Genomic DNA, 27267 nt, shown 5'->3' on the forward strand with positions numbered 1-27267 from the left:
GAGCTGGGATTATCCCCAGAGAAGGGGCTGACCCTTTCAGTTTAACAGATGCCAGGGTTCAGGTGAACCAAGCTGTGTTGGCTGGGAGACGTTCTCCCTCTTCCAACCCATCAGATCCATCTGTGCTGCCCCAGGGTTATGTTTTGTCCTCTTACAATGTAAAACAAACACACACAGAGCTTGATTAGCATATTCCAGAAATTTGCACATCCGGTATAGCTGAGTCTTGCTGTATATTTCTGTTTTCTTTTAAGCTGCAGTGATTATTTTCTTGAATAGCAGTAGGTTTAGTAAACGGCACATGATCGGGGCTGGATTTAGGCACAGGCAACTCTGAAGATGCCCCAAAACTAGATTTCTGCTTTCCGACAGTGAAGCTTCCCTCCATGCCTGCTCCCATAATCTTAAATCGGGCCGTGCATGCAACTGTACAACTCCCACGAGCAGCAGAATTCATACACGGAAGAAGCTAAAACAAGCCCAACGCTCTGTACCTCGGTTCCAATGCTGGGTTTGTTTACATCAGATTATTAAGGGCTGGGCCATCAACGTCCTGGCAGGCAGCTTATCAGCACACACCACACATGGAAAGAACAGATAGGGAGCAAAAGGGTGAAACCTAAACCGGGAAGGTGGTGCCACAGGGAGGCTGGACTCAAGGCCCTGCTTTCCTCAGTGGTTGCACTGGAAAGCTTGCACTGTCACAGATTAGCAGCGTGGGAAGGCGACCACAGAAACAGTGTCTGAGCTGCAGCCAGGGCCCTCATTTGCCATTCAGAAGGGAAGGACGTGGGCGGCAATGGCTCAAAGACCTGAAGTCAGGGCTCCTTAGCAGCTGGGAGACAAAAGCAGCCACCTTTAAAAAAAAAAAAAAAAAAAAAAAAAAAAAAAAAAATCTTTGTCTGGGGAGGAACAAAGCAATCAGGGAAGGTGTGCACTAATGCCTTGAGATTTGCTGGTCAGTGGGGCAGAGCTGAGAACTCGCTCGCTTGTGGCCAAGAGCCCGTGCAGGGCTAAGTTAAAGGACAAATCAGGTAAAAGCAATCGTATGACTCTTAATAAAGGGGAAGAGAATGTTTGCTACATTGCTTTCTGACTCCTGTGACCCTGACAGGACTGCTTTACCTCCCTGTGCCAGTAGTGATGACTAAAATGAATAATTTTGAGGTTTTTCTACTCCCTGCCTTTAGTAAGAGTTACAAACTTCTACCCGTTTGTGATGACGTAAGTTCCGGTCCAGGCTATAAGAGTCTCACTTTCAGCGGGATGCCATTTAAATACAAGGGCGGCAGGACGCGGCCGCTGAAAAATTAAGATACTTCAAAAGATGCCAAGAAATTATAAGAAGCAAGAAAATGAAGAAGGCAAATCGCGACTTTGAAGCTGGGCAAATCATTTATTAACAGATACAGAAGGATATCCCCCTGAGGCAGAACTTCGGGTTCGAAACACGCGCGTGTCGGGGAGAGGGAGACCAACCAAAATATGGGAGCAGATGAGTATTGACGGTTCCTCTCGTATCTTTTGAAACCTTTGTGCTATAAAAAGCGGTGATTGAATGCTGACCTTTGATTAGTTTGCTTGACATTTTAAAAAAAGGCAAAAAATTTCAAAAAGTTCAAAAAACGATGTTATAATTAAAGTAAGGTGGCCCCATACCTATTTAGGAGTCTGTATGATTTGACAGACCCTCAGAGTGAGGGGCCTACATATACTTGGCTAAATTGATTTACATGAATTATTGACCAGTGATACGATTGTTTCGTGTTTGTGTGTGCATTTAGTAAGAGTTATGCAGATTGGGCAATAAACCTGGCCACCTGTCTTTGCACACCAGCGGTGGCTGCATGTGAGTATCTCAGCTGCTATCCTTAAGTGCATAGGAGGTCCTGTTTGGATGACAGTTGCTATGGAAATATGAATCATCACTGTCCTTGGCTTTTCCCTGGCATTGGTTCATTGCATCTGCTCTTGACCTGGCCCTAGAAAGGTTGAGCCAACAGCACACACAATTCAGCAGAGCAGAAGCCCAAAATGTCCCCACGACTCCCACCTGAGCCCTGAGATTTCTAGCTAAGCACACCTACAATTAGGGTTTTCACAAACCCTCTGCTTGAGTGCCTGGGTCTCCACATTGAAAATCAGCACCAGGCCAAGGCCCTTAATGGGCTTTAGTGAGGCAGGAAAATGCAGCTTTTATTTTGTAAAGCAAGGCTTGCAACCCAGCAGCACACTGGGAAGTGGCCCAGCCCATGATTGATTTGATTTGCTTGATGTATCTATATTTTAGTAGTGTTACACATTCTTTAATGATTGATGTTTTATGTTTTTATTATACATAGGTTTGATATTGTGTGAAAATCAGTATAAAAAAAATAAAATTGCCATTACCAAGACAAAAGGCAGCCTGCAATGTCCTGGGCCTGCTGCACTAGCACAGGTCATAAGAGAAAACCACAAACATGGAACTTTTTTCACAGGGGAAGGTTATCGGGTCCTTGTTGGAAATGCACACCAATAAATCAGTCTTCCTTTCCAGAAAACTACTCCGTGCAGCTCCAGGACACCTTCAGTATCAGCTCATGGACCTCGACCCTGTGCTGAACACTATCTTCGGCTCAGAGCCCAGGACCCCCTTGTTCCAGTAGCCATCTTAACTCTGTAAGAGTAGAGTACTACGAATCTCACTTGGACAGTAAATGCCCCTCAGGAGTCGATCCTTCCATAAGAAGAAAACACTGCAGGTGAGAGAGGAAGTCAGAATGTAAATTATTCCCATTAATCAGCAGAATGGCTTCTCGAATTGTCTTAAACGCAGTGGCTAATCCAGGACAAAAGGAACTCCAGCACTAGTGCAAGGAACTTTTATGACCTGGGCAGTTTTAAAACGTGGCAAATGCTGCAGGGCAAATTTGATTTATTTATTACAGATGACAACCAACCAAAACCTTACACGTACAAGCCTAGTTTATACCAGCAAGGACACTAATGCCTGCCAACTCTAGCTCCAGAAATGTGTAGTCACACTAGGTTTAATTGACAACTTGTGTAAAAGAGAAGCACCAAGATTTAACTTGCTTTCTAAGCCCAAAACAGCTAAAGGGGTGCTGCTGCTTGATAAAGGTTAATTTGCATCTCTTTAAAGGTGTAGATGACAGTAAGCTTGATGGCCTGGGCTGTATTATATAGTCTTGAGTATACATAAGGTCAGTTCTAGGACCATGAGCGGCACCACGTCCAGTACTGCCAGACAGAGGGAGCCCTGCCGCTGCTCCCAAACTCCTGATTCCAGCTGGAAATCTCCTCCCAGGACCAAGAAAGGAGAGATGGAGTTGGTACCCAGAAACCCCAGCCCTGGGGAGCAGTGGCCTCTGTCAGCTCTCTTTACTTTCTGAATATCTTAGGAAAAGGTTTACAGAGCTCCTCCTAGTTCCTGGGGTGGTTGATATTTTATTCCTCCCTCTCCAGAGAAGCTAGGGCAACACATTCCTGGACACCCTGTTAAGTTAAAAAAAAGGGTTCAGCGTGTGGCACAAGGCTAGCCAGCCCCCGCTAAGAAATTAGCAGCACAACACTGCAGTTGCCCCCCCACCCCGCGGGAGCCTGGACTGGAAGGCACTTACTTCTCTCCCTCAGGCCCTGGCCAAAGCTGCGATAAACATGAAAGAGAGCCCAAAACAGCACGGATTTTATCACCACCGAGACACAGGAGCCGATTACAGTAGCTGCTTCCAGGGTGTAGGATTTGCCGGCACCCCAGCTGTTCACCACCTAGAGAAAGAGAGAGGAAGAGGAGATGAGCCGAGGAGCCGGCGCCTGCAGGAAGCCCAGGGGAACTCATACATGCACAAACCCTTTTAGTTGTACGTGAATTAGATGCAGAAAGCAGCAGCGCTCTGCAAGTTAACCTTCCAGGCTCGGCTCACACCAGGCTGCATTAATCTGCACATCTGCTGCAAGCAGGGTCAGCCATTCCCCTTGCAGCAGCCTGGGTGCTGCCTTTTTGCTTCCGTTGTGCTTTCAGGGAGACCAAAATGGGCACATTTTGAAAAAAACCAAACCCCTCTGCCATGTTGTAAGAATCCACCCCCATGGGATTTTGGAGATATTTTTTCCACATAAGGGGCTCCTCCCTAGCTTTGGCTAAAGCTCTAAGCCCAGACTTGTAGGACCTGAAGTGAGGGCAGGAAGAGTGACGCACGCTTAGTCATTCCTCTCCTATTCCCTTCCCAGTAAAAGGCAGAAATGGGCTCATCAGAGCCTAACAGCTTCAGTCAGGACTATTTTTACTCCTCCTTTCTAAGGTGTACACAGCACTGTACAGATACGGCTCTCAGAGAGACCCTGCTCCCGATCTTGTTGTGACAGAGAGACTAGAAGACTTATTCTAATCACTTAACTATTAAACATGTTTTACAGTAACAGCAGGGGGGATGAAACAAGGTGGATATTTTGTAGGACTGGATGGGGCGCAAGCACCCACTTGGGACAGCCCATGGTGCCAGAAGTCCTGCATCTTCACCCTACGCCTCCCTCCCAGTCTCCAACGCTAAGTTAGAAATGAGGCAGAGTTGCTGTGTCATTCTGCTCACAGAGCAGGGCGCGGCTACAGCACAGGCATTATAGCAGGCCAGGGGGCAGGGAGCTTGTGCACCGAGCTCACAGCTGTAAACCTGGGGGAAACACACCCTGCCATGGCTCCCAGAAAAGACCGCAGCTCTGAGTGGGGCCAGCAAGCCATTTACTTTTATTTCTTCCCTGCCGACACTGGCACAGCAATAAGAAAATAAGAGTCCCTAGCGGGTGCTGGATGTACGAGGAAGCCCTCTGGGAACTGACTATACGCAGCCAGCCAGTGACTCAGGGGTGGCACAAAGGGGCCAGATCTTCAGGGTACCCCCCCCCCTCCCTGAATATGCATGAGAGAGACCGGCATAAAAGGGAAGCAATGCATGCAACTCTGACTCATAATCATTGTGGATATCCTGGAACCTGTCCTGTGTGTGGCTCTCGAGGACGGGAATTAGCCAGCCCTGCAGTCGCTCAAACGGGCTGGACAACAGTATTAGGGCTGGGCAAGAACCTAGATAAAAAACAGACTTTGCCAGACAAGACTGTGAAAAAGGGTGAGAGGATGCAGTTACCGTGTACAGCAGGTAGATGAGATAAGCAACTTCTGGCAGATTCTGAAGTAAGAAAATCCAAACCAGAACCTTCAGTTCTTTTAAAATCTGGAAGGAAACAGACTTTATAAGACAGCTTTAGATTTTTATTGTAAAACTCTGACAAAGTTCCTCTTCTTAAAAGGTCCCTGATCAGTATAATCTCTGCAGGCAGTAACTCCTTTCATCGTCTGCATGCAGCCGTACCGTGATCGCCACTACACGCCTGCTCTGCAGCTGGAAAGCTAGGGGTTTGCACCCTCATTTACTGTGCCACCTGCAGACCCTCACTATTTCTGTCTCCAGCAGATGGAAGAGGTGCAGACCTGCAGCCTGACAGAAATGTTCCATCACAAATGTTATTTACCTGTTTATTACTATTACCACCATCGTTTTTTAATCATGTTACTGTTTCTAGTGTTCTCTGTACCAAACAAAAGGAAATGCTTGACTTCCTGCACTTTAAGTTATTTGTAAACCCATGTGATATGCAATTGAACACTGGTATATAAAAAAACAAACAAAAAAAAACCAGAAGAGGAAGAAGGATCTAGAAGAAGAGGTGTTCCCTGAGGAGCGAGCGGGGGATTGAACATCCCTGAGCTGCTTTAGCCTGCAGCACACAGGAGACTGAAGTCAGTGGTCCTGGTTCCCTCCGTCTGCCTGATGTGGCCAGGAGCACAGGAAAGGACCCCTTTTGCTATTTTTATGGCTGTTTATGGGCCTTTGGGGGAAGCAGGAAGCGATGAGTTTTCTTAGCACACTGGGGATCCGGGGCTGCTCAGGAGAGGTGTCTCATGCTGCTAATTCCCCTTTTTGTCTTCTCACGCGACAGTGAGGCTCAGGGCGAGCTGTGTGCGCGGCCATAATGGCACCGGTCTCAGAGTGCAGGAAGGAATGTCTGGCCTGCGGCGTTAGGCGGGAGAGACTAAACTCGGTTGTGATTTGCTCAGAACCAAAGCCAGGAGCAGGAAGTAAGTGGCCCCGGGGCCTGAAACCTCAGAAGACCCCGAAGAGATCTAAGGTAGCCTCCACCTGGGCTTGGACTGTCCTATGAGAGATGACTGCTCTACGGTTTCAGAAAGTTTGGATGACCCACAGGATGAGCCGGGTGATGATCCAGAGGATGAGCCAGGGGATGGACATCTGTCTGGTTGTGAGCAAGGATGCAGATGGCCCTGAAGAGGTTCCAATCACAGAAGGGGGATGACCCTAGAACGGTCTGTCTGTTCCGCAAGGAGGAACAGAGACCACTTATTCCTCAGGTTCTGGAAGAGCTGGGAACTAAGCTCATCCAGGAGGAATTGGATAATGGAATGGATCCGGTCCTGGGTGGGCTTTGGGGACCACCGAAGGCCTTTCCATTGCCGAAATGGGCGAATAAGTTGGTGAACCATGAGTGGGATACTACAGAGGCAGGCCTCAAAGTATCCAGGACAATGGCAAGAGGCTACTTTGAAACTACTGGTGTTACCCAAGGTCGACGTTTCGATATCGGCGGTGACAAAGATGACTACCATTCTGGTGGCGGGGTCAGCCATGCTGAAGGATGCCCAGGACTGAAAGCTGGAAATTCATTTGAAGAGGATGACGTCTTGGCTCTAAGTTTTACAGCAGCAATCTGTGGTAGCCTGAGGCAGAGAAACCTGGCTGTGTTGGGTGCAGAAGAAGGGGCTCCAATCCAGCAGCCAATTCCAGAGAGGCGACCCAGTTAGAAGCCAGAGTGGCCTGTGTGGCAGATGTGCTTTATGATTTGGTCCGGCCGGCCTCCACATAAATGGTAGCTGCACGCAGGCTCTGGTGGTTGTGTAATTGGTCAGTGGACAGATGGTCCAACTCGCAGCTTTGTAATCTTCCTTTTAAAGAAAAAAAAAATGTTGTTCAGGGAAGATCTGGAGCAGCTGATGAAGCATTTGGGGGGAGTCGAAAGGGAACAGATTGCAGAGGATAAGAAGAGCGGTAAGAAAACTTTCCCTGCATGTTCCCGCTTCAAGGATGGGAGGAGATTTCGTCCCAACAAGACTGCTGCGTTTTCAGGGAAGCAGAGCTTGGGAAGGCAGCAGTCCTTTCGGGGCGGCCGGAAAACAATCTGAGACAGCTCCAGTCAGTGGGCCAGAGGAAGTACGGTAAATCCTCACAATGAAATCAGACTGGTCAGTCCTTCCCAGGGAGATTAGCCCTCTTTTAAGAGGAGTGGACCAAGATAACATCAGACCAGTGGGTCCTAGTGGTTATAAGAGACGGCTACGCTTTAGCATTTTCACGCCCGCTCAAGGAAGCCTATGTAGTATCTCAATGCACTTTCCACATCAAACGGGAGGCAATTTGGGATACATGGCAGAGGCTTTAGAGGCGAGAAGCAATTGTGTTGGTACCGCCAGAAGAACTTGGCCAAGGGAGGCACTCTGTTTACTTCGGGGTGCCCAAAAAAGAGGGCACCTTTCGTCCCATCCTGGATCTTCAGGAGGTCAATGCGGCTCTGCGGGTTCCGCATTTCCACATGGAGCTGTTGAGGACTGCAATAGTCACGGTCTGCAAAGGAGAGTTTCTTGCGTTATTGGATTTAACGGAAGCTTATGTGCACATCCCCATATGCTCAGAGCATCAGAGGTTTCTGCGGTTCATGGTGCTAGGGCAGCATTTCCAGTTTCAAGCTCTCCCTTTCGGATTAACGACAGCTCCGCGAATGGTTGTGGTGGCAGCTGCTCTGCGAAAGGAGGGGATTCTAGTCCACCCTTATCTGGACGATTGGCTCATCTGGGTGAAGTCATAGATAGAGTGCAGTCAGTCGATTCAGCGGGTCATGGAGATGTTGGGGTTGCTGGGTAAAAAATCTAGCAAAGAGTCATCTAGTTCCATTCCAGTCACTGGAATACCTGGGAACAAGGTTTGATACCCAACTTGGCAGAGTGTTTCTTACCTAGAGAAAGGATTGTGAAACTGCAGGCACAGGTGGTTCGACTATTGCAACTGGTGATGCCCAGTGCCTGGGATTATTTGCAGGTCCTCTGTTCTATGGCATCTACGCTGGAACTTGTGCCATGGGTATTTGCGCACATGCGTCCTCTCCAGAGGGCACTTTTGTCCAAATGGTATCCGCTGTCAGAGGAGTTTCATCGCCCTTTGCTACTTCAGGGAGACTCCAGGTCCTGTCTTTGGTGGTGGCTGGCTCCCCATAATTTGGAGAAAGGAGCAGAACTGGAGAATCCGGATTGGGTAGTGGTGACCACCTATGCCAGCCTCAAGGGTTGAGGCTGGTCTGTCAAGGGCAGACGGCCCAAGGTCTTTGGTCACCACTGGAAGCACCCTAGTCTATCAATCAGTTGAAAATTAGGGCAGTGTCATTTCCTGCAGCAGCTGCGTGGTCAGTCGGTGAGAATATTCTCGGACAATGTGACATCCGTGGCCTATATCAATCGCCATGGCGGGACAAAAAGTCACACAGTGGCTCGGGAGATGCAGGCGCTGTTTGCCTGGGCAGAGCAGTGTCTGGTGGGGATAGCAGCGTCCAATGTGCTGGCGGATTACCTCAGCAAGCAGCAGTTGGATCCTGGGGAGTAAGAGTTGTCTGCAAAGGTCTTGACCTTCATACAGTCCAGGTGGAGCAGTTCACAGCTGGATCTGATGGCACGGTGAAGCAATGCCAAGGCAACATGATTCTTCAGCAGCAGGTGGGAGATAGGGATTGGTTCAAGCCTGACCATCAGAAATTCTGTTGTATGTATTTCCTCCATGGCCTCTCGTCTGTTGAGTGTTGCAATGCATAGACACACACCCAGGAAGGGTGGTTCTGGTGGTGCTAGAGTGGCTGCGTCATCCATGGTTTGTGGACCTCATTCAGCTCACGATAGATGGACCCATCAAGTTGGTTCACCTGCCGGGGTTCCTGAGGCAAGGGCCCATATTCTTGGTTCGGGCGAATAGCTTCTGGCTTGTGGTTTGGCTTTTGAGAGGAGGCGGCTATGGCTGAAAGGATATTTGGAGCCGGTTATTGCTACTTTACTTCAGGCGAGGAGGCCGTCCACTTCGCTTGCTTACATTTGCACGTGGGGAGTATGAGTCCTGGTGCTTCGAGGAAGGTATAGATCTGTTGTGGGTCAATATTCCTCAGATCCTGGCATTTTTGCAGCAGTGCTTGGCGAAGGGCCTGGCCTACAACTCGCTCCGCGTGCAGGTAGCAGCATTAGCATGTTTTTGAGGGAAGTTACTTGGAAAGCAGTTGGCCTCCCATCCAGATGCTGAATGTTTTCTGAAGGAGGAAAAGCATTTGCATCCTCTGGTTCATAGCATGCGTCCGTCCTAGAGCCTTAAATTTGGTTCTGAAGGTGGTTGTAGTTCTCCTTTTCAGCCTTTGCGAAGGGTGTCTGAAGGATCTCACCTTGATGTCTGTCTTTCTGGTGGTGATTTGTTTGGCTAGGGATATTTCAGAGAGTCAGGCATTGTCATGTAGAGAGCCTTTCTTGTAGATTATGGACGATAGTGTCTCTGTGTGCCATCGTTCTTGCCTAAGGCCATTTCTTCGTTCCATATTAACCAGTTGGTTGAACTCCCTGCGTTTCCAAATTTGTTGGAAATGTCGCATGTACGGGAGCTTCGCTTATTGGATGTTCGCACTGAGTTATGGTACCTTAGTCACTAACAGTTTTTGGCATTCAGATCATTTTTTGTCTTGTTCAATGCAGCAAAGCATCTAAGGCCACCACTGCACAATGGTTAGAGGAAACTATTTTTCAGCCTCTCTTTGTAAAGGTGAGATGGCCCCAGAGGGGCTGCGTGGGGGCACAAGCTGTCTCCTGGCGGAGTGTCAGTTGGTATCGCCGCAGGAGATCTGTAGGGCAGCGACATGGTCTTTGCTTCACACTTTTGCCAGACATTACAGATTGGATGTACAGGCTTCAGAGGAGGCTGTGTTGCGAGTGGGTCTTTTTGGTTCCCACCCAGTGTAGGGGTGCTTGGGTTCATCCCACTTCTCTGGACTGATCTGGGGTACACCCTGCTAATTTTCGTTCCTAGAGTACCCCAGATCAGTCCAGAAGCCCATCCCCTTATTTCTGAAAGACAGGCGTTGGTTCAGTATGTGTATATTGCAGAATGTACTGACTGGATGGAGGTTGGTTCTTTCAGTTTTACCCTAGATGTGAGGGCTCCCAGTTCAGGGGGATCACCCTGGAGGGAGGGGGTTGGAGTTAGTTTTAGATTGTTCTGGCCTGGCTTGGGTATAGGTCAGTACTGAGGGACTGCAGGTGGCGTTCTTGGTTATGTAACAGTGTCTTAAAAGCTTTGGTTCTCTGCCTCCAATCTGCTGGTAGGGATGCAAAACCGCACTAGTCTGGGCGGATCTGCGGTATTCCAGGAACGAAAATGAGCAGGTAAAACCAATTTTCCTTTTCTTTGGCCCCCACCCCCCAAGACGTTAGTCAGTTCAGAACCGGAGCAGGGCAAACACCAGCACGGTTAAGGTAACTGTCGAAACAAGGAGAAGATCCAAGTTGCTAAGTGTTCTTGTCCAGCCTCTCACTTTCTGGTTAATTCTGTAGAAACTCCAAACTGTTTTTGGCGGGAGTGAGACTGCAAGCTCTTTGGTTCTGTTACAGTAATTCAGATTGACTCTGAATGCCTCTCTAGGCCCTGCAATGACTTTGCCTTGGTTAAACAAAATGTACATAATAAAAAAAAAATAATTAGGGAGTTAAGTCTTCAAGCTGTTGCACCCTATAATTTAAAAATCTGTCAAAGGAAAACAGCTTTTTTTTTTTTTAATATACTAATTCAGGAGGCAAAACCAGCTACAAAAAAAACCCCATTACGAAACCAACAGAACAAATGCTTGTTGGGCTGCATAGATCCCGATGAGTAACGGGAAAGCACACAGGGGCCTGTTTCCCAAACCTGCAAGAAGGGAAACGTCCTAGAGTTCACAGGAGGAAATCAACAGGCTTAGGTTAGATTTATAAAATAGAAAATACTGGGCTGGCCCAGCTTAAAGCACCCCGGGCAGGGGCCTACATGTAACTTCCAGCCTCAGGCAGAACAGGAACAGTGGGGGGGGAGGGTCTGTTAAACCTGGGAAAGCAATGAAAGCTCCTGGTTCCAATTGCGCTGGAAGAAAAAGGTGGAACAGCAACTGCTGGGCCCAACCCCCGCCCCGTTCCTCTTCTAGATGTAAGCAGAGGGCAGGTTGCAGAGTGAGCTGCAGCCTCCCTTTCCACTTACAAGTTATGTGTGGGTGAGGGATATCCAGGCTTTCGTACCGCTGTCTTCATCATTTCTCCTTGCTTATCAAGGATTAAACACTGGCTGCTTTTATAAACAAACTCACACTTTGTGGCAAAACCAGAGATGATTTGGGGTCATTTCCCTGGTTCTGTTTTTAATTTTGAGGGCCATTTCTTTCAGTGCAACCACACATTGAATCTGCGATTCGGGCTGCTTCTTACGTCATAGACCTAACCTTCTCTCTGCAGGGCAGTTCAGGCTCTTACTGGTCTTGGCTTTGCTGGGTCTGCCCGCCCTTCAGACTGTGCCGAATTCTGCTGGGCCCGGGTATCGGGGAAAACATTGCTGCTGTAGGATGTGGCCGGTCCAGTGGAGGTCACACAGAAAGCAGCTCTGTTAATTCCTAAAGTGCTGAGCATGAGTGCCAAGCTTACTGAGACCTGCACAGTGTGGCCTCCTGGGGGTCCCTTTACGCGCTTCATTCAGTTAGGAGAGGTGCAAGAGAAGGCTCCCAGACCCGTTGCAAAACCAATCCTTCAAAATAAATAAAGCCTTCCTATTTCAGCACCCTTAATGTTGAGGCTTTGTTACGAGCTTGCTGGCTCTGCCTCCTGCACCTTGCAGGGAACCTATACGATCTCACTCTGGATTACTCCATTTTCTGCACTAAGGAAACAGGTTAAAAGGCTTCCAGTCCATCTGCAGAGCTGCAGCCCTAGGAGTTCCTTGTGGCCTCAGCCTGGATCCATCAGGGGAGGGAGGGTGCAGAATCAGTACTGGGGGGTGGGTGGTAAATTTGCACAGCAACATAGACTTTGGCAGCCCCCCCACCCGCCCTGTGCACTTCTGTACTCACAGCCATGATGCCAATGGTCACTTTAAGGCAGGCCCAGAGGAGTCCGATGCCTAGGATAATGCTGTGAAGGAGGGAGATGTTGAGCAGGCCTAGAACCAGAAACAGAAGGCAGAGACATAGCTGGGAGGGGAAGAAAAAAAAAAAAAGAGAGAGAGAAGCTTATACCACACAGCAGCATGCCAACACAGCCAGGCGCGTCTGCTGCCCACTGCATTCACCTCTACCACACAGCAGCATGCCAACACAGCCAGGCGCGTCTGCTGCCCACTGCATTCACCTCTACCACACAGCAGCATGCCAACACAGCCAGGTGCGTCTGCTGCCCACTGCATTCACCTCTACCACACAGCAGCATGCCAACACAGCCAGGCACCGAGAGAGCGTCTGCTGCCCACAGCTCCACTGCAATCACCTCTACCACACAGCAGCATGCCAACACAGCCAGGCACCGAGAGAGCGTCTGCTGCCCACAGCTCCACTGCAATCACCTCTACCACTCAGCAGCATGCCAACACGGCCAGGCACCGAGAGAGCGTCTGCTGCCCACAGCTCCACTGCATTCACCTCTACCACACAGCAGCATGCCAACACGGCCAGGCGCCGAGAGAGCGTCTGCTGCCCACAGCTCCACTGCATTCACCTCTACCACTCAGCAGCATGCCAACACGGCCAGGCTCTCCCGGCGCATGCACAGGACACTCTCCTGTGCACGCGATTCAGTAACTTAATTTATTTAAGTTAGGGCCCGTGGTACAAAGAGGCACTAGGGACACTAGCGCGTCCCTAGTGCCTCTTTTTGGACAGGAGCGGCGGCTGTCAGCGAGTTTGACAGCCGACGCTCAGTTTTGCCTGCGTCTGTTCTCGAGCCTGCTGACAGCCACGGGTTTGGAAACCGGACGCCGGCAAAATTGAGCGTCCGGTTTTCAACCCGTGAGCCACGGGCTGCTTTTAAATTTTATTTTTTTACTTTTTTTTTTTTTTTTTTAACTTTTGGTACCTGACTTAATATCGCCATGATATTAAGTCGGAGGGTGCACAGAAAAGCAGTTTTTACTGCTTTTCTGTGCACTTCCCTGGCGACGGCAGAAATTAACGCCTACCTTTAGGTAGGCGCACTGTATTGTATCAGCCTGAGTGATAGGTAGTGGCTATTTCTTAAGTCTGCTTGGTTAATAACAGTTTGACTTCCCTGCCAGGAACTTGTCCAAACCCTTTGTTAAAGCCAGCTGTGCTGTCTTAACCATACCCTCCAGTAATGAATTCCAGAGCTTAATTGTGCATTGAGAAACATAATTCTCTGATTTGTTTCGAATGTGCTACTTGCTAACTTCATGGACTGTTCCCTAGTCTTTATTTATTTATTTTTTTTATTAAAGAGTAAATAACCAATTCTCGACCTTTTATAATCTTAAAGACCTCTATCATATCCCCCCCTCAGCCGTCTCTTCTCCAAGCTGAACAGCCCTAACCTCTTTATTCTTTCCTCATAGGGGAGCTGTTCCATCCCCTTTATCATTTTGGTCACCCTTCTCTCTACCTTCTCCATCGCAACTATGTCTTTGAGATGTGGTGACCAGAATTGTACACAGTATTCAAGGTGCGGTCTCACCACGGAGCGATACAGAGGCATTATGACATTTTCCGTTTTATTCACCATTCCCTTCCTAATAATTCCCAACATTCTGTTTGCTTCTTTAATCTCTCCAGTCTCTTTCATGTGAACCAGATTCCAGCCTGCTTTACAAAGCTCCTACTACAGAACCTGAAAGGCAGCCATAGCCAGTGGTGCCAGTTCTCCTGATTATAGGAGTAGGTGGGAGAGGAGAATTGTCTCCAAAAGAGCTTGCAGGGGTGCATTTGCATTTTTGGGAGGCAGAAGCCTGAGCCTTCTGCACAGATTATGGTTTCTGTTCCACTGTTATTACCATGAGTACTAATTAGCACAACAGATCCAATGGGGCTACCAGCCAGTGAGAAGAATTGCATGTCAATTTCCGGTGATCTCATGACACACAAGCACCACTGAGCCCAGCATTCTCTCTCCATGCCTGGTCCAGGTCACCTGGAAGGATGTGTTAAAGGCGGTTTCATGGAGCTCTATTACTAGCAGACAGGAGAGAAGGTCAAGCCATCAGAGGCTCCATCTCTAACCTCCTTCTGGACCCCACTGGCCTGTCTTCCGTAGCAAGAACGAATTCCAGATTTATGTGAAGATTTAGCAGCTGGAAATGCCATTCTGCGCTGCATCTCTCGGCCATGCTTGTTTGCCAGCTGCGGTCTTGGAAATGCCTGGGATATGACCTACCTGTGCCTGAAGGTCGAACGTCAGCATGGAGAAGCAGAGGTTAAGCATGAAGTACTGGCACTGCAGGCTCTCCAGGGCTCCTCCCACTCTGAACGCCATCATGTTCTGGCTCTGGAGCAGGACGGCAGCGCACACCACATGGAACAATCCAAACACCAGGATCAGCACGAAGCGGGGCTGAAAGACAACCCCCAAACATTGGCACACACAGAGGACAGGAAGCAGCAGTAGATGCAGTGTTGCTTATGGGCTTCTCTCATGCGCAGTACAGGAGCCATTTTTCATTCCCCATTCCATAAATGCTGCTGGGAAGCAAAACATAATTTTAAAAAAAGCCAAAAATTGGCTGTGGGGGAAGAGAAGAATCTCGAGGCCGGCCCAAACCCGTCCTGCAGCAGAATGCAGGCTCTGATTGAAGAACAGCCCAGCCAGCCTCCATCTGAGGCCCGGGCAGTGTTCATTCTGTCCCGCTCCATCCCTTCTGACACAGATACTTGACTGCATTACATAACAAACAAACAAGGGCAGCGCAGGGGGAACCTGAAAAAATGATTCAGCTATTGGTAAAACTACTGCCTGGCGCCATTATCCTGGTGCCTTCAGATTCAGCACCACAATTTGCTGTGTGGTTTAACAGGAAGAAATAATTTAAGGTTTCTTTCCCAGGTGTTTTAGGATTTCTGGTTTGTGCAGCCTTTCAGTGTCAGGATTATGCTGTCCTCTCTATCTGCATTTTTTAGCAGATGTATTTTAGAGTTTAAAGGCCTCTGTATTCCTCCCTTGACCTAGTCCTGCCTGACAGCTGCCAACAGCTGTGCACTAGAGGAAAGATTTGTTTTACTATTTCCTGGCTATGGCGATTTTAAGCAGTGTCAGCGAGGCTTTTCTCTGTCTCCATCTGCTGGCAGGGAGGAATAAACCCAGGAGTCTGGACTGATCCGGGTACGTACAGGGAACTTGTGCACTGGATTTTTAAATCTGAAGCCGGTGCCTTATGTTCAAAGGTTGGAATCCAATTATAAGATGTTTCATTACAAGGAAAGTAACCCAAAGGAAAACCTAGTAGAAGCTTTTCAAATCAGAATGCAAAGGAAAGGATAAGATGATGTGAAGGAGATGGTGGGGATAGGTTATTCATGGCTTCCCTGGCCTAGAGGAAGTAGCACGATTGCTATCATTGCCTGGCTGGAAGTTGAATGGAACTACTGACCAGGAGACTGGGTTTTTCCTCATTAGGCAGGACGATGAAGTTAACGATAGAGCGACCCATCACCAGCAGGACAGAAAGCAGAAAGACGATGAGTTCCTGGCGGTTCTCCTGCAGAATTGCTCGCGTCACATAGTATATGCAAAACACTGCAGAGGACAATAAATAAGGGGCAGAGTCAGTGAGCAGGCGTGCCAGATCCAGCAAGGCCCCAAGCAGTACCACCTCTACACCCATCACCAACCACTGCCCGAATGACCCAACCGTTGGTGGTGGTGTCTCTTTAAAGGAAAAGAACACCACCATGTTCTAACATGTTTGCTTAATGTCTATCCTCCCCTTTATTTACAACAGATTAGTCATCAAAAGTTCCCTAAACGACATCATACATACAGGTATCTGATTAATCCTTTTTAGCTGTTAGGTCATATGTGGCATTACCTTCTCAGCTGTTCTTTTGGCCACGTCGCACACGTGCTGACAAATCAATGCCAGTGTGTGTGATGCCATGCATAGGCTGCTCCCTGTGTTCCTGCAGAGCTGACTACAGCATTTTAGAGAGCAAACTGATGATAACAAATATTTAATTTGTACCTAGTGCATAATAGCAATGGTGACGTCTAATTTCTCATGGTGTTGTGCATGCATCTCGCCAGTGACTTAGTTTCTATGCTGAAAAGCAAGCGTTTCATCGATATCACTCATCCAACAGTCCCATGAACTAGCTTCCCTCCCCTGTGCCTCGCCTCTGCCCAGATGTCAGACCTGGAGCTATGCAGTCGAGTAGTTGAGGTCATGCCACCTCCATGGTCACTGCTTGCAGGTTTTCTTTCCCGAAATGGAACGAGGGGACTGACCCCAGCTAACCTAACACCAGGTACTGCATGGACTCCTTCCTCTCATACCTCACAAGGCCAGAGGCTATGCTCCCATGTCCTCCTCACACTTCCCAATTGTTCTGGCATCCCAAAACTTGAATGGAAGGCACCAAGGCAAGCCAAGCACCTTTGGCAGGTTCATGCAAGCGAGCAGATGGAGCTAATGCTCCCTCACAAAATCATTTCTGTTCTTTTTGTCTACGACTAAATTTCATTTCAGATTCCACTTCCGGGGGTTTCAAAGCCTGAGAAAGCTGGCGATGCTTGTGCAGTACTGCAAGTTACTGCATTAGATATCAGGCCAAGCTTGGTTTCAGAACATATGTCCATGCCTTGGGAGGCATTTGAATGGGGCACCATAGGTCCAATGGTGACAGAACCAAACCAGCAGCAGCCTAAAGCCCCATGAACAATCTGGTACCAAACATGACCAGAAACACAAGACCCAGAATTCTACCTCAACAAAAATGACTTTGAAATTAAGATTTGTACTTATGCATTGCAAAACCTTACCCCTTCTAAGTGTGCCCAGATAGCAGCGTGCAGGGCTTACACATGTAGTTCGTATGCGAGGCCCTGCCCACACTGCCTGACGCTGCACCCTGTCTACAAGCGGAGGGGTTGACCATGGCCCTGGAAAAGCCGCTCCTTACTCACCTACTCCAATCAGCTGGATGAGGGAGATGGAGAAGTCCTCCCCCCGCTGGGAAGTCATATTCCTGATGGTGAGCCCCAGCACCACCACAAGCGAGGAGATCGTTAGACAAAAATAACCTTTGATGGGCCATGACAATTCGGACCAGGATTTTATCTGCAAAGAGATGGGATATCTTTACGTGCGGTGCAGGACAATTCCAGGGACAACTCAGCCCCCAGCAGACAAAGCCATATACAATGCAAATGGCATGGGGGCTGCTGCACGTTTCCTTAAAAACTAGCGCATTACCTGGTCTTAGAAGTAGACGTGAACTGTTTGGTGGGGGGTGAGGGCAGTAGCTTTCTCCTGTTGCTTTGGCTTCCATTATGAATTAGAACTGAACCTTAGTGGGATTTATTTATTTAAAAACTTTTCTATACTGTTGTTAAGTTAAATAACCATCACAACGGTTTACAGAAGGGCACGATAATGAGAAATATAGATGGTATAGATTACAAAATAATTGTGCCATCATAGTACGGTAACAATTTAAAATAATAAACTAAGAGTAAGTTAATCCTGATTGTTAGGTATAAATACGTCAGGTTAGCTTTAACATTAATATGTTTTGTAGGTTAATAACTTCTAGCTAGGTGCATCCTTGTCTATTGACCATTTTTTTCCTTCTCTTTATAGGGCCAACAACCTTCATTCACAGTTCCCTGCGGTTCCTCCCACGCTCAATCCATTTTTATCAATCCTCTGAGTGAGAGGCTAGCACAATGGCTCCCTCTGGGACCTGCTGCTAATGCACAGTCTGTGTTACTACTGGGTGGTGAATGGGACAACACCCTGCCTGCATCGGTAGCAGCCCCAGTTTATGGGTTATCTCAAAGTTTTAATAAGTTATTTTCCCTATAACATGGCACACCATGTGGACTTGAAAGCTTTGCTGTAATCTCTTGGGGGGAAAAAAAAAAAAAAAAAACTTTTCCAGAATAAAATCCAGGCTTTGAGACCTGCCCATTGTGTTGTATTTTTTGCTCCAGTGCTGGATGGCATAATAAATTGTGTGTGATCTTGTGACCCCCACCACAGCAGTGTTTGCACTGAGACACCTGCTTTTCATGGTAGGCCCCAGTGATCCCAAATCTCTCCGAATCCAGCAACTAACATCAAAAAGCTGTAACAAAAATTGTTAAACTCAAGATGAATTCAAGGGAAAAAAAAAAAAAAAAGGGCAGGTATAAAAAATGTCAGGATGTGTTAGTGCTGGTGATTTTAGACTGACTCCTGCACAGGAAGGCAGCTCTTATTCTCTGAAACCTGTACCACCTGGGAGGCAAGGAGCAAGAGCGCCCTCTGCTGGAAAAAGGAGGTACATGTTACATGAGTAAACGTTGATTTACTAGGATAGTGGCAGGGTGGAAAGCTGATCCCTCAGAGGGGCTTGAAGTGGGTGTGGGATTGCACAGAGTATGGACTTTTAACTATGGGTAACAGAAGCATTTAGAGCATGGGAGAAAAACAGAACTCCTATATTAAAATTCGATTGTATATACGCTAGTTTGTTCTCTTTGACTACCTGCATAAAGTATGGCTACTTGATAATTGCCCCCTTGATGTTTCTCCTTGAGCCCCGAGCCTGGAGGAGGCTTTGAAGGAGGGAAGTGAAGCATAGCTCTGACCCAAGGACAGCCTGGCTCTGAATGGTTTAAGTGTCCATACAGTTCGTACTAAATCTAGCTCTGGGCCTTTATCGACTTGTGGCAAGCCGCTTATGGAAAGGAGGCACTCAGTGACGGGAGCCTAGCAAGATATAACAAGGTGAGCGGGGAGACCACCCCCATCAGGGCTCCAAAGATGAGCCTTCTGTAGCCACAAGGATTCAGATTATGGGTTCTGTACATTGCCCAATGCTGTGAAGACCAATGAAACTGAAGACTACCTGATTTTTGTCTGTGACCGATAGTCTTTTATACTATGTCAGGAGTGCTCAAATCTGTGCCCCCAGCCAGTTGGGTTTTCAGGATATCCCTAATGAATATGCATGAGAGATCTGCATAGAGATGTAGTGCATGCAAATAAGTCTCATGCATAATTCAGTAGGGATATCCTGAAAACCTGACTGGGGGGGGGCGGCCCATAGGACCAGTTTGAGCACCCCTGCCATAACACATATCCTTTAGTGATGGCAAACTCCAGTGCTTGAGTGCCACAAAACACGCCCACCAGCCACCCAGCTATCTACATTAGGAATGTAGATAGCTGGGTGGCTGGTGGGCGTGAGGATCGCCTGGTAACATGCCTACCTGGTGCGAAGGTGGCGGACCTCACGCGTCACCTAGATAGGATTTTAGACAGTGCTGGGGAGGAGCCGGCTGTCGTGGTACACGTGGGCACCAACGACATAGGAAAATGTGGGAGGGAGGTTCTGGAAGCCAAATTTAGGCTCTTAGGTAGAAAGATTAAATCCAGAACCTCCAGGGTAGCATTCTCTGAAATGCTCCCTGTTCCACGCGCAGGTCACCAGAGGCAGGCAGAGCTCCGGAGTCTCAATGCGTGGATGAGACGATGGTGCAAGGAAGAGGGATTCAGTTTTGTTAGGAACTGGGGAACCTTTTGGGGAAGGGGGAGTCTCTTCCGAAGGGATGGGCTCCACCTTAACCAGGATGGAACCAGACTGCTGGCGCTAACCCTTAAAAAGGAGATAGAGCAGCTTTTAAACTAGAACAAAGGGGAAAGCCGACAGTCGCTCAGCAGCGCATGGTTCGGAGAGATGTATCTTTAAAGGATACTAATGATGCACTAGAATTAGGGCATCCCGACAGTGAGGTTCCAATAATTAGAAAAGTAGTCCAAATGCCTGTAACTAAAAACTCACCTGAGCTAAAAAATTCTAACTTATCCCTATCAATTAAAAAGCAGAATAAAAATACAATCAAAAAACAAACTTTGAAATGTTTGTATGCTAATGCCAGAAGTCTAAGAAGTAAGATGGGAGAATTAGAATGTATAGCAGTAAATGATGACATAGACTTAATTGGCATCTCAGAGACATGGTGGAAAGAGGATAACCAATGGGACAGTGCTATACCGGGGTACAAATTATATCGCAATGACAGAGAGGAGCAGTCGGGAGGAGGTGTGGCGCTTTATGTCCGGGATGGCATAGAGTCCAACAGGATAAACATCCTGCATGAGACTAAATACAAAATTGAATCTTTATGGGTAGAAATCCCTTGTGTATCAGGGAAGACTACAGTGATAGGGGTATACTACCGTCCACCTGGTCAAGATGGTGAGATGGACAGTGAAATGCTAAGAGAAATTAGGGAAGCCAACCAAATTGGTAGTGCAGTAATAATGGGAGACTTCAATTACCCCAATATAGACTGGGTAAATGTATCATCGGGTCACGCTAGAGAGATAACGTTCCTGGATGGAATAAATGATAGCTTTATGGAGCAAATGGTTCAGGAACCGACGAGAGAGGGAGCAATTTTAGATCTAATTCTCAGTGGAGCACAGGACTTGGTGAGAGAGGTAACGGTGGTGGGGGCCGCTTGGCAATAGTGATCATAATATGATCAGATTTGATTTAATGACTGGAAAAGGAACAGTGTGCAAATCCAAAGCTCTCGTGCTAAACTTTCAAAAGGGAAACTTTGATAAAATGAGAAAAATTGTTAGAAAAAAACTGAAAGGAGCAGCTACAAAAGTAAAAAATGTCCAAGAGGCGTGGTCATTGTTAAAAAATACCATTCTAGAAGCACAGTCCAGATGTATTCCACACATTAAGAAAGGTGGAAAGAAGGCAAAACGATTACCGGCATGGTTAAAAGGGGAGGTGAAAGAAGCTATTTTAGCCAAAAGATCTTCATTCAAAAATTGGAAGAAGGATCCAACAGAAGAAAATAGGATAAAGCATAAACATTGGCAAGTTAAATGTAAGACATTGATAAGACAGGCTAAGAGAGAATTTGAAAAGAAGTGGCTGTAGAGGCAAAAACTCACAGTAAAAACTTTTTTAAATATATCCGAAGCAGAAAGCCTGTGAGGGAGTCAGTTGGACCTTTAGATGATCGAGGGGTTAAAGGGGCACTTAGAGAAGATAAGGACATCGCGGAAAGATTAAATGATTTCTTTGCTTCGGTGTTTACTGAAGAGGATGTTGGGGAGGTACCCGTAATGGAGAAGGTTTTCATGGGTAATGATTCAGATGGACTGAATCAAATCACGGTGAACCTAGAAGATGTGGTAGGCCTGATTGACAAACTGAAGAGTAGTAAATCACCTGGACCGGATGGTATACACCCCAGAGTTCTGAAGGAATCTAAAAATGAAATTTCAGACCTATTAGTAAAAATTTGTAACTTATCATTAAAATCATCCATTGTACCTGAAGACTGGAGGATAGCAAATGTAACCCCAATATTTAAAAAGGGCTCCAGGGGCGATCCGGGAAACTACAGACCGGTTAGCCTGACTTCAGTGCCAGGAAAAATAGTGGAAAGTGTTCTAAACATCAAAATCACAGAACATATAGAAAGACATGGTTTAATGGAACAAAGTCAGCATGGCTTTACCCAGGGCAAGTCTTGCCTCACAAATCTGCTTCACTTTTTTGAAGGAGTTAATAAACATGTGGATGAAGGTGAACCGGTAGATATAGTATACTTGGATTTTCAGAAGGCGTTTGACAAAGTTCCTCATGAGAGGCTTCTAGGAAAAGTAAAAAGTCATGGGATAGGTGGCGATGTCCTTTCGTGGATTGCAAACTGGCTAAAAGACAGGAAACAGAGAGTAGGATTAAATGGGCAATTTTCTCAGTGGAAGGGAGTGGACAGTGGAGTGCCTCAGGGATCTGTATTGGGACCCTTACTGTTCAATATATTTATAAATGATCTGGAAAGAAATACGACGAGGTGAGATAATCAAATTTGCAGATGACACAAAATTGTGCAGAGTAGTTAAATCACAAGCAGATTGTGATAAATTGCAGGAAGACCTTGTGAGACTGGAAAATTGGGCATCCAAATGGCAGATGAAATTTAATGTGGAAAAGTGCAAGGTGATGCATATAGGGAAAATAACCCATGCTATAATTACACCGATGTTGGGTTCCATATTAGGTGCTACAACCCAAGAAAGAGATCTAGGTGTCATAGTGGATAACACATTGAAATCGTCGGTTCAGTGTGCTGCGGCAGTCAAAAAAGCAAACAGAATGTTGGGAATTATTAGAAAAGGAATGATGAATAAAACGGAAAATGTCATAATGCCTCTGTATCGCTCCATGGTGAGACCGCACCTTGAATACTGTGTACAATTCTGGTCGCCGCATCTCAAAAAAGATATAATTGCGATGGAGAAGGTACAGAGAAGGGCTACCAAAATGATAAGGGGAATGGAACAACTCCCCTATGAGGAAAGACTAAAGAGATTAGGACTTTTCAGCTTGGAGAAGAGACGACTGAGGGGGGATATGATAGAGGTGTTTAAAATCATGAGAGGTCTAGAACGGGTAGATGTGAATCGGTTATTTACTCTTTCAGATAGTAGAAGGACTAGGGGACACTCCATGAAGTTAGCATGGGGCACATTTAAAACTAATCGGAGAAAGTTCTTTTTTACTCAACGCACAATTAAACTCTGGAATTTGTTGCCAGAGAATGTGGTTCGTGCAGGTAGTATAGCTGTGTTTAAAAAAGGATTGGATAAGTTCTTGGAGGAGAAGTCCATTACCTGCTATTAGGTTCACTTAGAGAATAGCCACTGCCATTAGCAATGGTTACATGGAATAGACTTAGTTTTTGGGTACTTGCCAGGTTCTTATGGCCTGGATTGGCCACTGTTGGAAACAGGATGCTGGGCTTGATGGACCCTTGGTCTGACCCAGTATGGCATTTTCTTATGTTTCTTATGTTTCTTATGCATGGGAGATTTGCATGCACTATATTCAATGGGGTTATCCTGCAAACCTGGCCTGTTTGTGGCACTCGAGAACTGGACTTTGCCATCACATTAGCTCATTAAAATGCACCGAGATTTTCACTATGCAAAAGGTTTTAGGAACTTTTTTCCAGAGAAAAATTAAGAAAAAAAATTTAGGGCAGGGGAAAGGTCTACTTCCCTTTCTACCAGAGCAGAACTGCTCCACCAGCAAGGGAAGAGAAAAACAACGCAGTACACCAGACATAGCAAGTTCTAGAAATCCTGTCAATGACTTAACTCACAGCTGGAAAGCATTAGTTTAAATTCCATCACTGTTCACTCTACACCCAGGGTACTTACAGGCCCAAAGGGAGTGGGAATAAGTTCTTGGTGCCTGGGAGTCAGATTTGGTAAGGGCTGATCCCCATTTTCGTTTTGATGAGGGATGGACAGAATCCTGAAATCCAGTTATAAAAATAAAACAAAGGTATTTTTTAGAACAGTGCCAGACAGTAAAAGATCAAATCTGGACAGGCATATGTTAACATTCATTAAAGGAGGAGATACAGCAGGCTTATATTCTGCAGTTACATCATTTTCTAAGAAATTAGCAAAAAAATAAATCAGATTATACCAAGCAACCAGTAATGCAGTAAAAATAATAATTTTATACAACTACTGAGAGGTGGCAGTGCACTTTGTTTTTCTTCCTCTGAAGGCAGGCACATATTGGCAACACAATACCTTGCACAAAAGTGAAAAGTTCAAAAAATGTATTTTTACAGAATGAAACTACTCCATGAGGTAACCTGAAAGCCACATGAAAGTGATTTTTTCCAATTCTACAATAAGAAATAGCATTAATTTGCAGATCTCATAGCTTTTCTGTATCCCACTTCTTAACTGTGCTGACCAGGAAGGATTAAACATAGAAAACACCTTTAGCTGGTCTGTATCTTCTTCCTGGAATGATGGCAATTTAATTCTAGAAAGGATCAGGTCATCACACATGCTGAGTGTATAGAATTGGTTCTGTTACATACAGAGTGCTTTGTGACATCACCAGAAGAACCAGGCAGGAGACTGTACCACACACAAGCCATCAGACCTCAAGAGCAGAAAGTGCAGGAAATCTTTTGGGTAGGTTCTCTACATCAGTTGTATACCTATCTGCTGAAATACACCCTTTATGCCATAAATCCTGTACATGCCACTTTTAAAAGGCATTTCTCCTTTCCCAGCCCCCATCAAAATATTTTGCAACTGGCAATTTCTTTAAAGAATTATGCAACAGAACAGCATGTGAAACTGCAAAGGGGAACCGAAAATTGTAAAGCAGGCAATGGCGTAATCTTGGCATAGAGTTACAATCATGTAGGATGAAGCATGCCAGGCTGCACCTCTTCATGACTTATCTGTACTTCAATTATCTACCCATAATAAATAGAAATGAAAAACAACCCTGCATTCTCCTACAGGCAAGGTTTATATGACTGTAATCACATAATGTAATCACATAGTCATTTTTTTCTCTCTTTATATTTAACTTATGCCTTTTTAGCGGTAGCTAAAAAGTATTGTAGGTGTCTCCCTATCCCCCCAAATGGCTTACAATCGAAGTTTGTACCTGAGTCAATGGAAGGTGAAGTGACTTGCCCAAGGTCAGCAAGAGCATCAGCAGGTGGAATTTGAACCCTGGTTCTCAGCCTGCTGGAGAACCACTGGAGTAGAGGTATAGACTAGCACTAGGCTATGCTTCCACTTGTAATCAAAGTCTAGGCTCTTATGGAGCTTAAGTTCATAAGTTTTCTGCCCATCTCTGAGCAATCGTAATCACATTGCTCCTTCCCCCCACCTTAACGCTGTGGCAGCTGTAGGTCAGATATGAGAACGCTGTACCATAAGCATTGTCACTCCAGGAATGGCTGTATATGCATGTAAGTTACAAGGATGTTGTTTGGAAGATGCCATGTAAACTGAACTTATTAGAATGATCACAAGAAGTTATCTCCTGTCTCTAGTGATCTATGCATGCACCATTACTGAGCCTGAGCAGTCACAATAAATGAGAAATAGGGATCATCTGGCACTCTTTATTAATTTGGATTTATTATCAACTTTTTTGATTAAGAAATACACCCAAGGTAGCGTACAACATAGAAGAATAGCAACAGCTGGAGCCCAACAAATCTAGTTTTAGCAGTTCTAGTCTGAAGACGACGGAGGCCAGTAAGGACGAGACTTCAAATAAATCGACACTACCTCGGCAAAGCAATAAGATGTAACAACAGGTTCAGGCACTCAGCGTGCCAGGCAGGTTATAGCAGTCAGTCTGATGCCTCGGCATGCAGAGGAGTAGGCTTCAGCTACTTTCCATGATGGAGGTAGTTACGGGTTTGGCAGAAGAGTTCGTTTGAAACCCAATAACCGGACTGCATGCAGGGGAATAAAGTAATGGCTTGAGCTTCCTTTGCCTGCACACAGTGCAGAGCAATCTGTTTGAGGGGGGGGGGGGCTGTTCAGGTTGCTTGAGGCTGGTTAGGGGGTTTCTTCCACTCGCCTCCAGCAGTGCAGTGTAACCTGCCTGGAACTCTGCACCCCCGCCTTTCTGGTTCTCCCTCACTCTCCACCCCCCCGGACGGTTACTCCTTGCCCCCTGATCGCTACCCCCTCCCCACCTCTTACACTGCGCGGCTACCAAAAGGGGGCTCTCGCGCCTCCTCGCCCCAGCGCGCGTCAAGCACACTCCCGAACCCACGCGAGGGGCCCCGGCGTGACGCCAAGCGCAGAGGCGGCAAGCGAGGAATGCGATGTGAGCTGCCAGACCTGTCCTCGGTTTCCATGGTCCCCCTCCGCCCCGCGGGCTCAGGCTGCAAAAGTCGGAGCGTCGACGCTGCCTGCCTATAAGCGCGGCCGCTGCCAGCTTCCGTAACTCTTTCCGGCGTGCGGGTCGGACGTCACTTCCGCTCCTCTCTGCTCGCCCAGCCCAGCCAGCGCCTGCAGAGCGCGTGCGCGAGGCCGTCCCGGCGCATGGGAGGAGGGAGGTAGGAGCTCGGAGCTCTTCGTGCTGGTGGAGCGGCGGGGGATGCGATGGAGGTGAGGAGGAGCAGCAGCAGCAGCAGCGGCGGAGCCCGTGCCTGGATCCAGCCGCACTGCAGTACCGGGGTGCTTAAGAATCGGATGCATTGGGGGGGTTAACGGTTGGGCTGACCGCTCTAGTGCATGGAGGCTAACGCTAGATTGCATCGGGGTTATGGATTGGTGAACCACGCCTTAGTGTTGTGTCGGTTGACTACTTTGCAGTGTTGCATTGGGGTTAGATGTTTGTTGGCTGTGCCATAAGGTTGGATTGTGCTCAGGTTGAGGATTGCTTAGTTTACAGGCAAGCAGTTCCTGCACTTCTCTTTAGGTTTAGGAGGCAGAGCAGCAGGGAAGTTCTTCTCCAGCCCCTCGCCTCCAGGAAAGAGAAGGAGAGGGTGTTGAGCCTGGACTACACAGAAAAGAACAGCCCCTCTCTTGTTCCCCTGCCTCTTGTATTGCAGGAAACATAAGGGGAAATGGTAATCCTAAAGGAGACGCTACAGAGCAAAGAACAAGCACAAAAAGGGTTTGAATTAGCACAAGTTTGAAATTTGAGAGCAGTAATGCCAATGGTTAAAGCTTTAATGCTGGCCTTGATGAATGGTACTGCTGCTCACAACTGGTGCCTCCAAATAGGAAAGCAATTAGGACCCTTCCTGCAGCAACAGTCATGTAATCATTAATACGTGTTTGGACCATTGCAAAACCATCTATATGGGAATATTCAATGTTCTGTCCTAACAACAATAACAATGAAACATGACCACATTATAGCAACCCATGGTCTCTATGCTGTGAATTGCATGTAATACTTTTTCATTTAGATTAACCACTCTGATTTGCTTTGAAGTGGGAAAGCAGATGAGAAATCTTAAATTGTTGGGCTTTCTGGGTGAAGGAAGGGTGTGTGTCCAGAATGGAGAATTTAGCAGCTGAGGCACTGAATAGCTGCGTGCTCCAATTCTGTCTTCACCTCTGGGCTTCAGAG

The 27267-nt window shown here is 47.0% G+C and overlaps 2 protein-coding genes and 1 long non-coding RNA gene across 9 annotated transcripts in view; 2 read left to right on the forward strand and 1 right to left on the reverse strand.

Moving 5' to 3' along the window:
* On the forward strand, positions 1 to 18257 carry LOC115076441. Its single transcript, XR_003852761.1, has 3 exons — positions 1 to 1034; positions 1191 to 2744; positions 17958 to 18257. It is a non-coding gene; the product is annotated as an uncharacterized LOC115076441 (long non-coding RNA).
* The window catches only part of LOC115076440, a 27063-nt gene continuing 2080 nt past the window's right edge, over positions 2285 to 27267 (reverse strand). Inside the window, exons 1-9 of one of the 3 annotated variants that reach the window (XM_029577905.1) lie at positions 26025 to 26142; positions 23559 to 23655; positions 17282 to 17435; positions 15750 to 15895; positions 14540 to 14716; positions 12235 to 12354; positions 5145 to 5231; positions 3624 to 3771; positions 2285 to 2738 (exon numbers count right to left, since the gene is read on the reverse strand). In XM_029577905.1, the coding sequence (XP_029433765.1) occupies positions 2707 to 2738; positions 3624 to 3771; positions 5145 to 5231; positions 12235 to 12354; positions 14540 to 14716; positions 15750 to 15895; positions 17282 to 17435; positions 23559 to 23655; positions 26025 to 26041 (978 nt within the window). In that variant the 5' untranslated portion in view covers positions 26042 to 26142 and the 3' untranslated portion in view covers positions 2285 to 2706. Of the gene's footprint in view, positions 2739 to 3623; positions 3772 to 5144; positions 5232 to 12234; positions 12355 to 14539; positions 14717 to 15749; positions 15896 to 17281; positions 17436 to 23558; positions 23656 to 25460; positions 25802 to 26024; positions 26143 to 27267 lie in introns of those variants that run through there. The other 2 variants (XM_029577906.1, XM_029577907.1) reach the window with 2 other exon arrangements.
* The window catches only part of LOC115076439 (solute carrier family 35 member E2A-like), a 22206-nt gene continuing 21095 nt past the window's right edge, over positions 26157 to 27267 (forward strand). Inside the window, exon 1 of one of the 5 annotated variants that reach the window (XM_029577900.1) lies at positions 26157 to 26294. The gene's annotated coding sequence lies outside the window, so the exon portion shown is untranslated. Of the gene's footprint in view, positions 26295 to 26339; positions 26364 to 27267 lie in introns of those variants that run through there. The other 4 variants (XM_029577902.1, XM_029577901.1, XM_029577904.1 and 1 more) reach the window with 4 other exon arrangements.

This window comes from Rhinatrema bivittatum, chromosome 15 (assembly GCF_901001135.1).
Source record: "Rhinatrema bivittatum chromosome 15, aRhiBiv1.1, whole genome shotgun sequence".
Lineage (NCBI taxonomy): Eukaryota > Metazoa > Chordata > Amphibia > Gymnophiona > Rhinatrematidae > Rhinatrema > Rhinatrema bivittatum.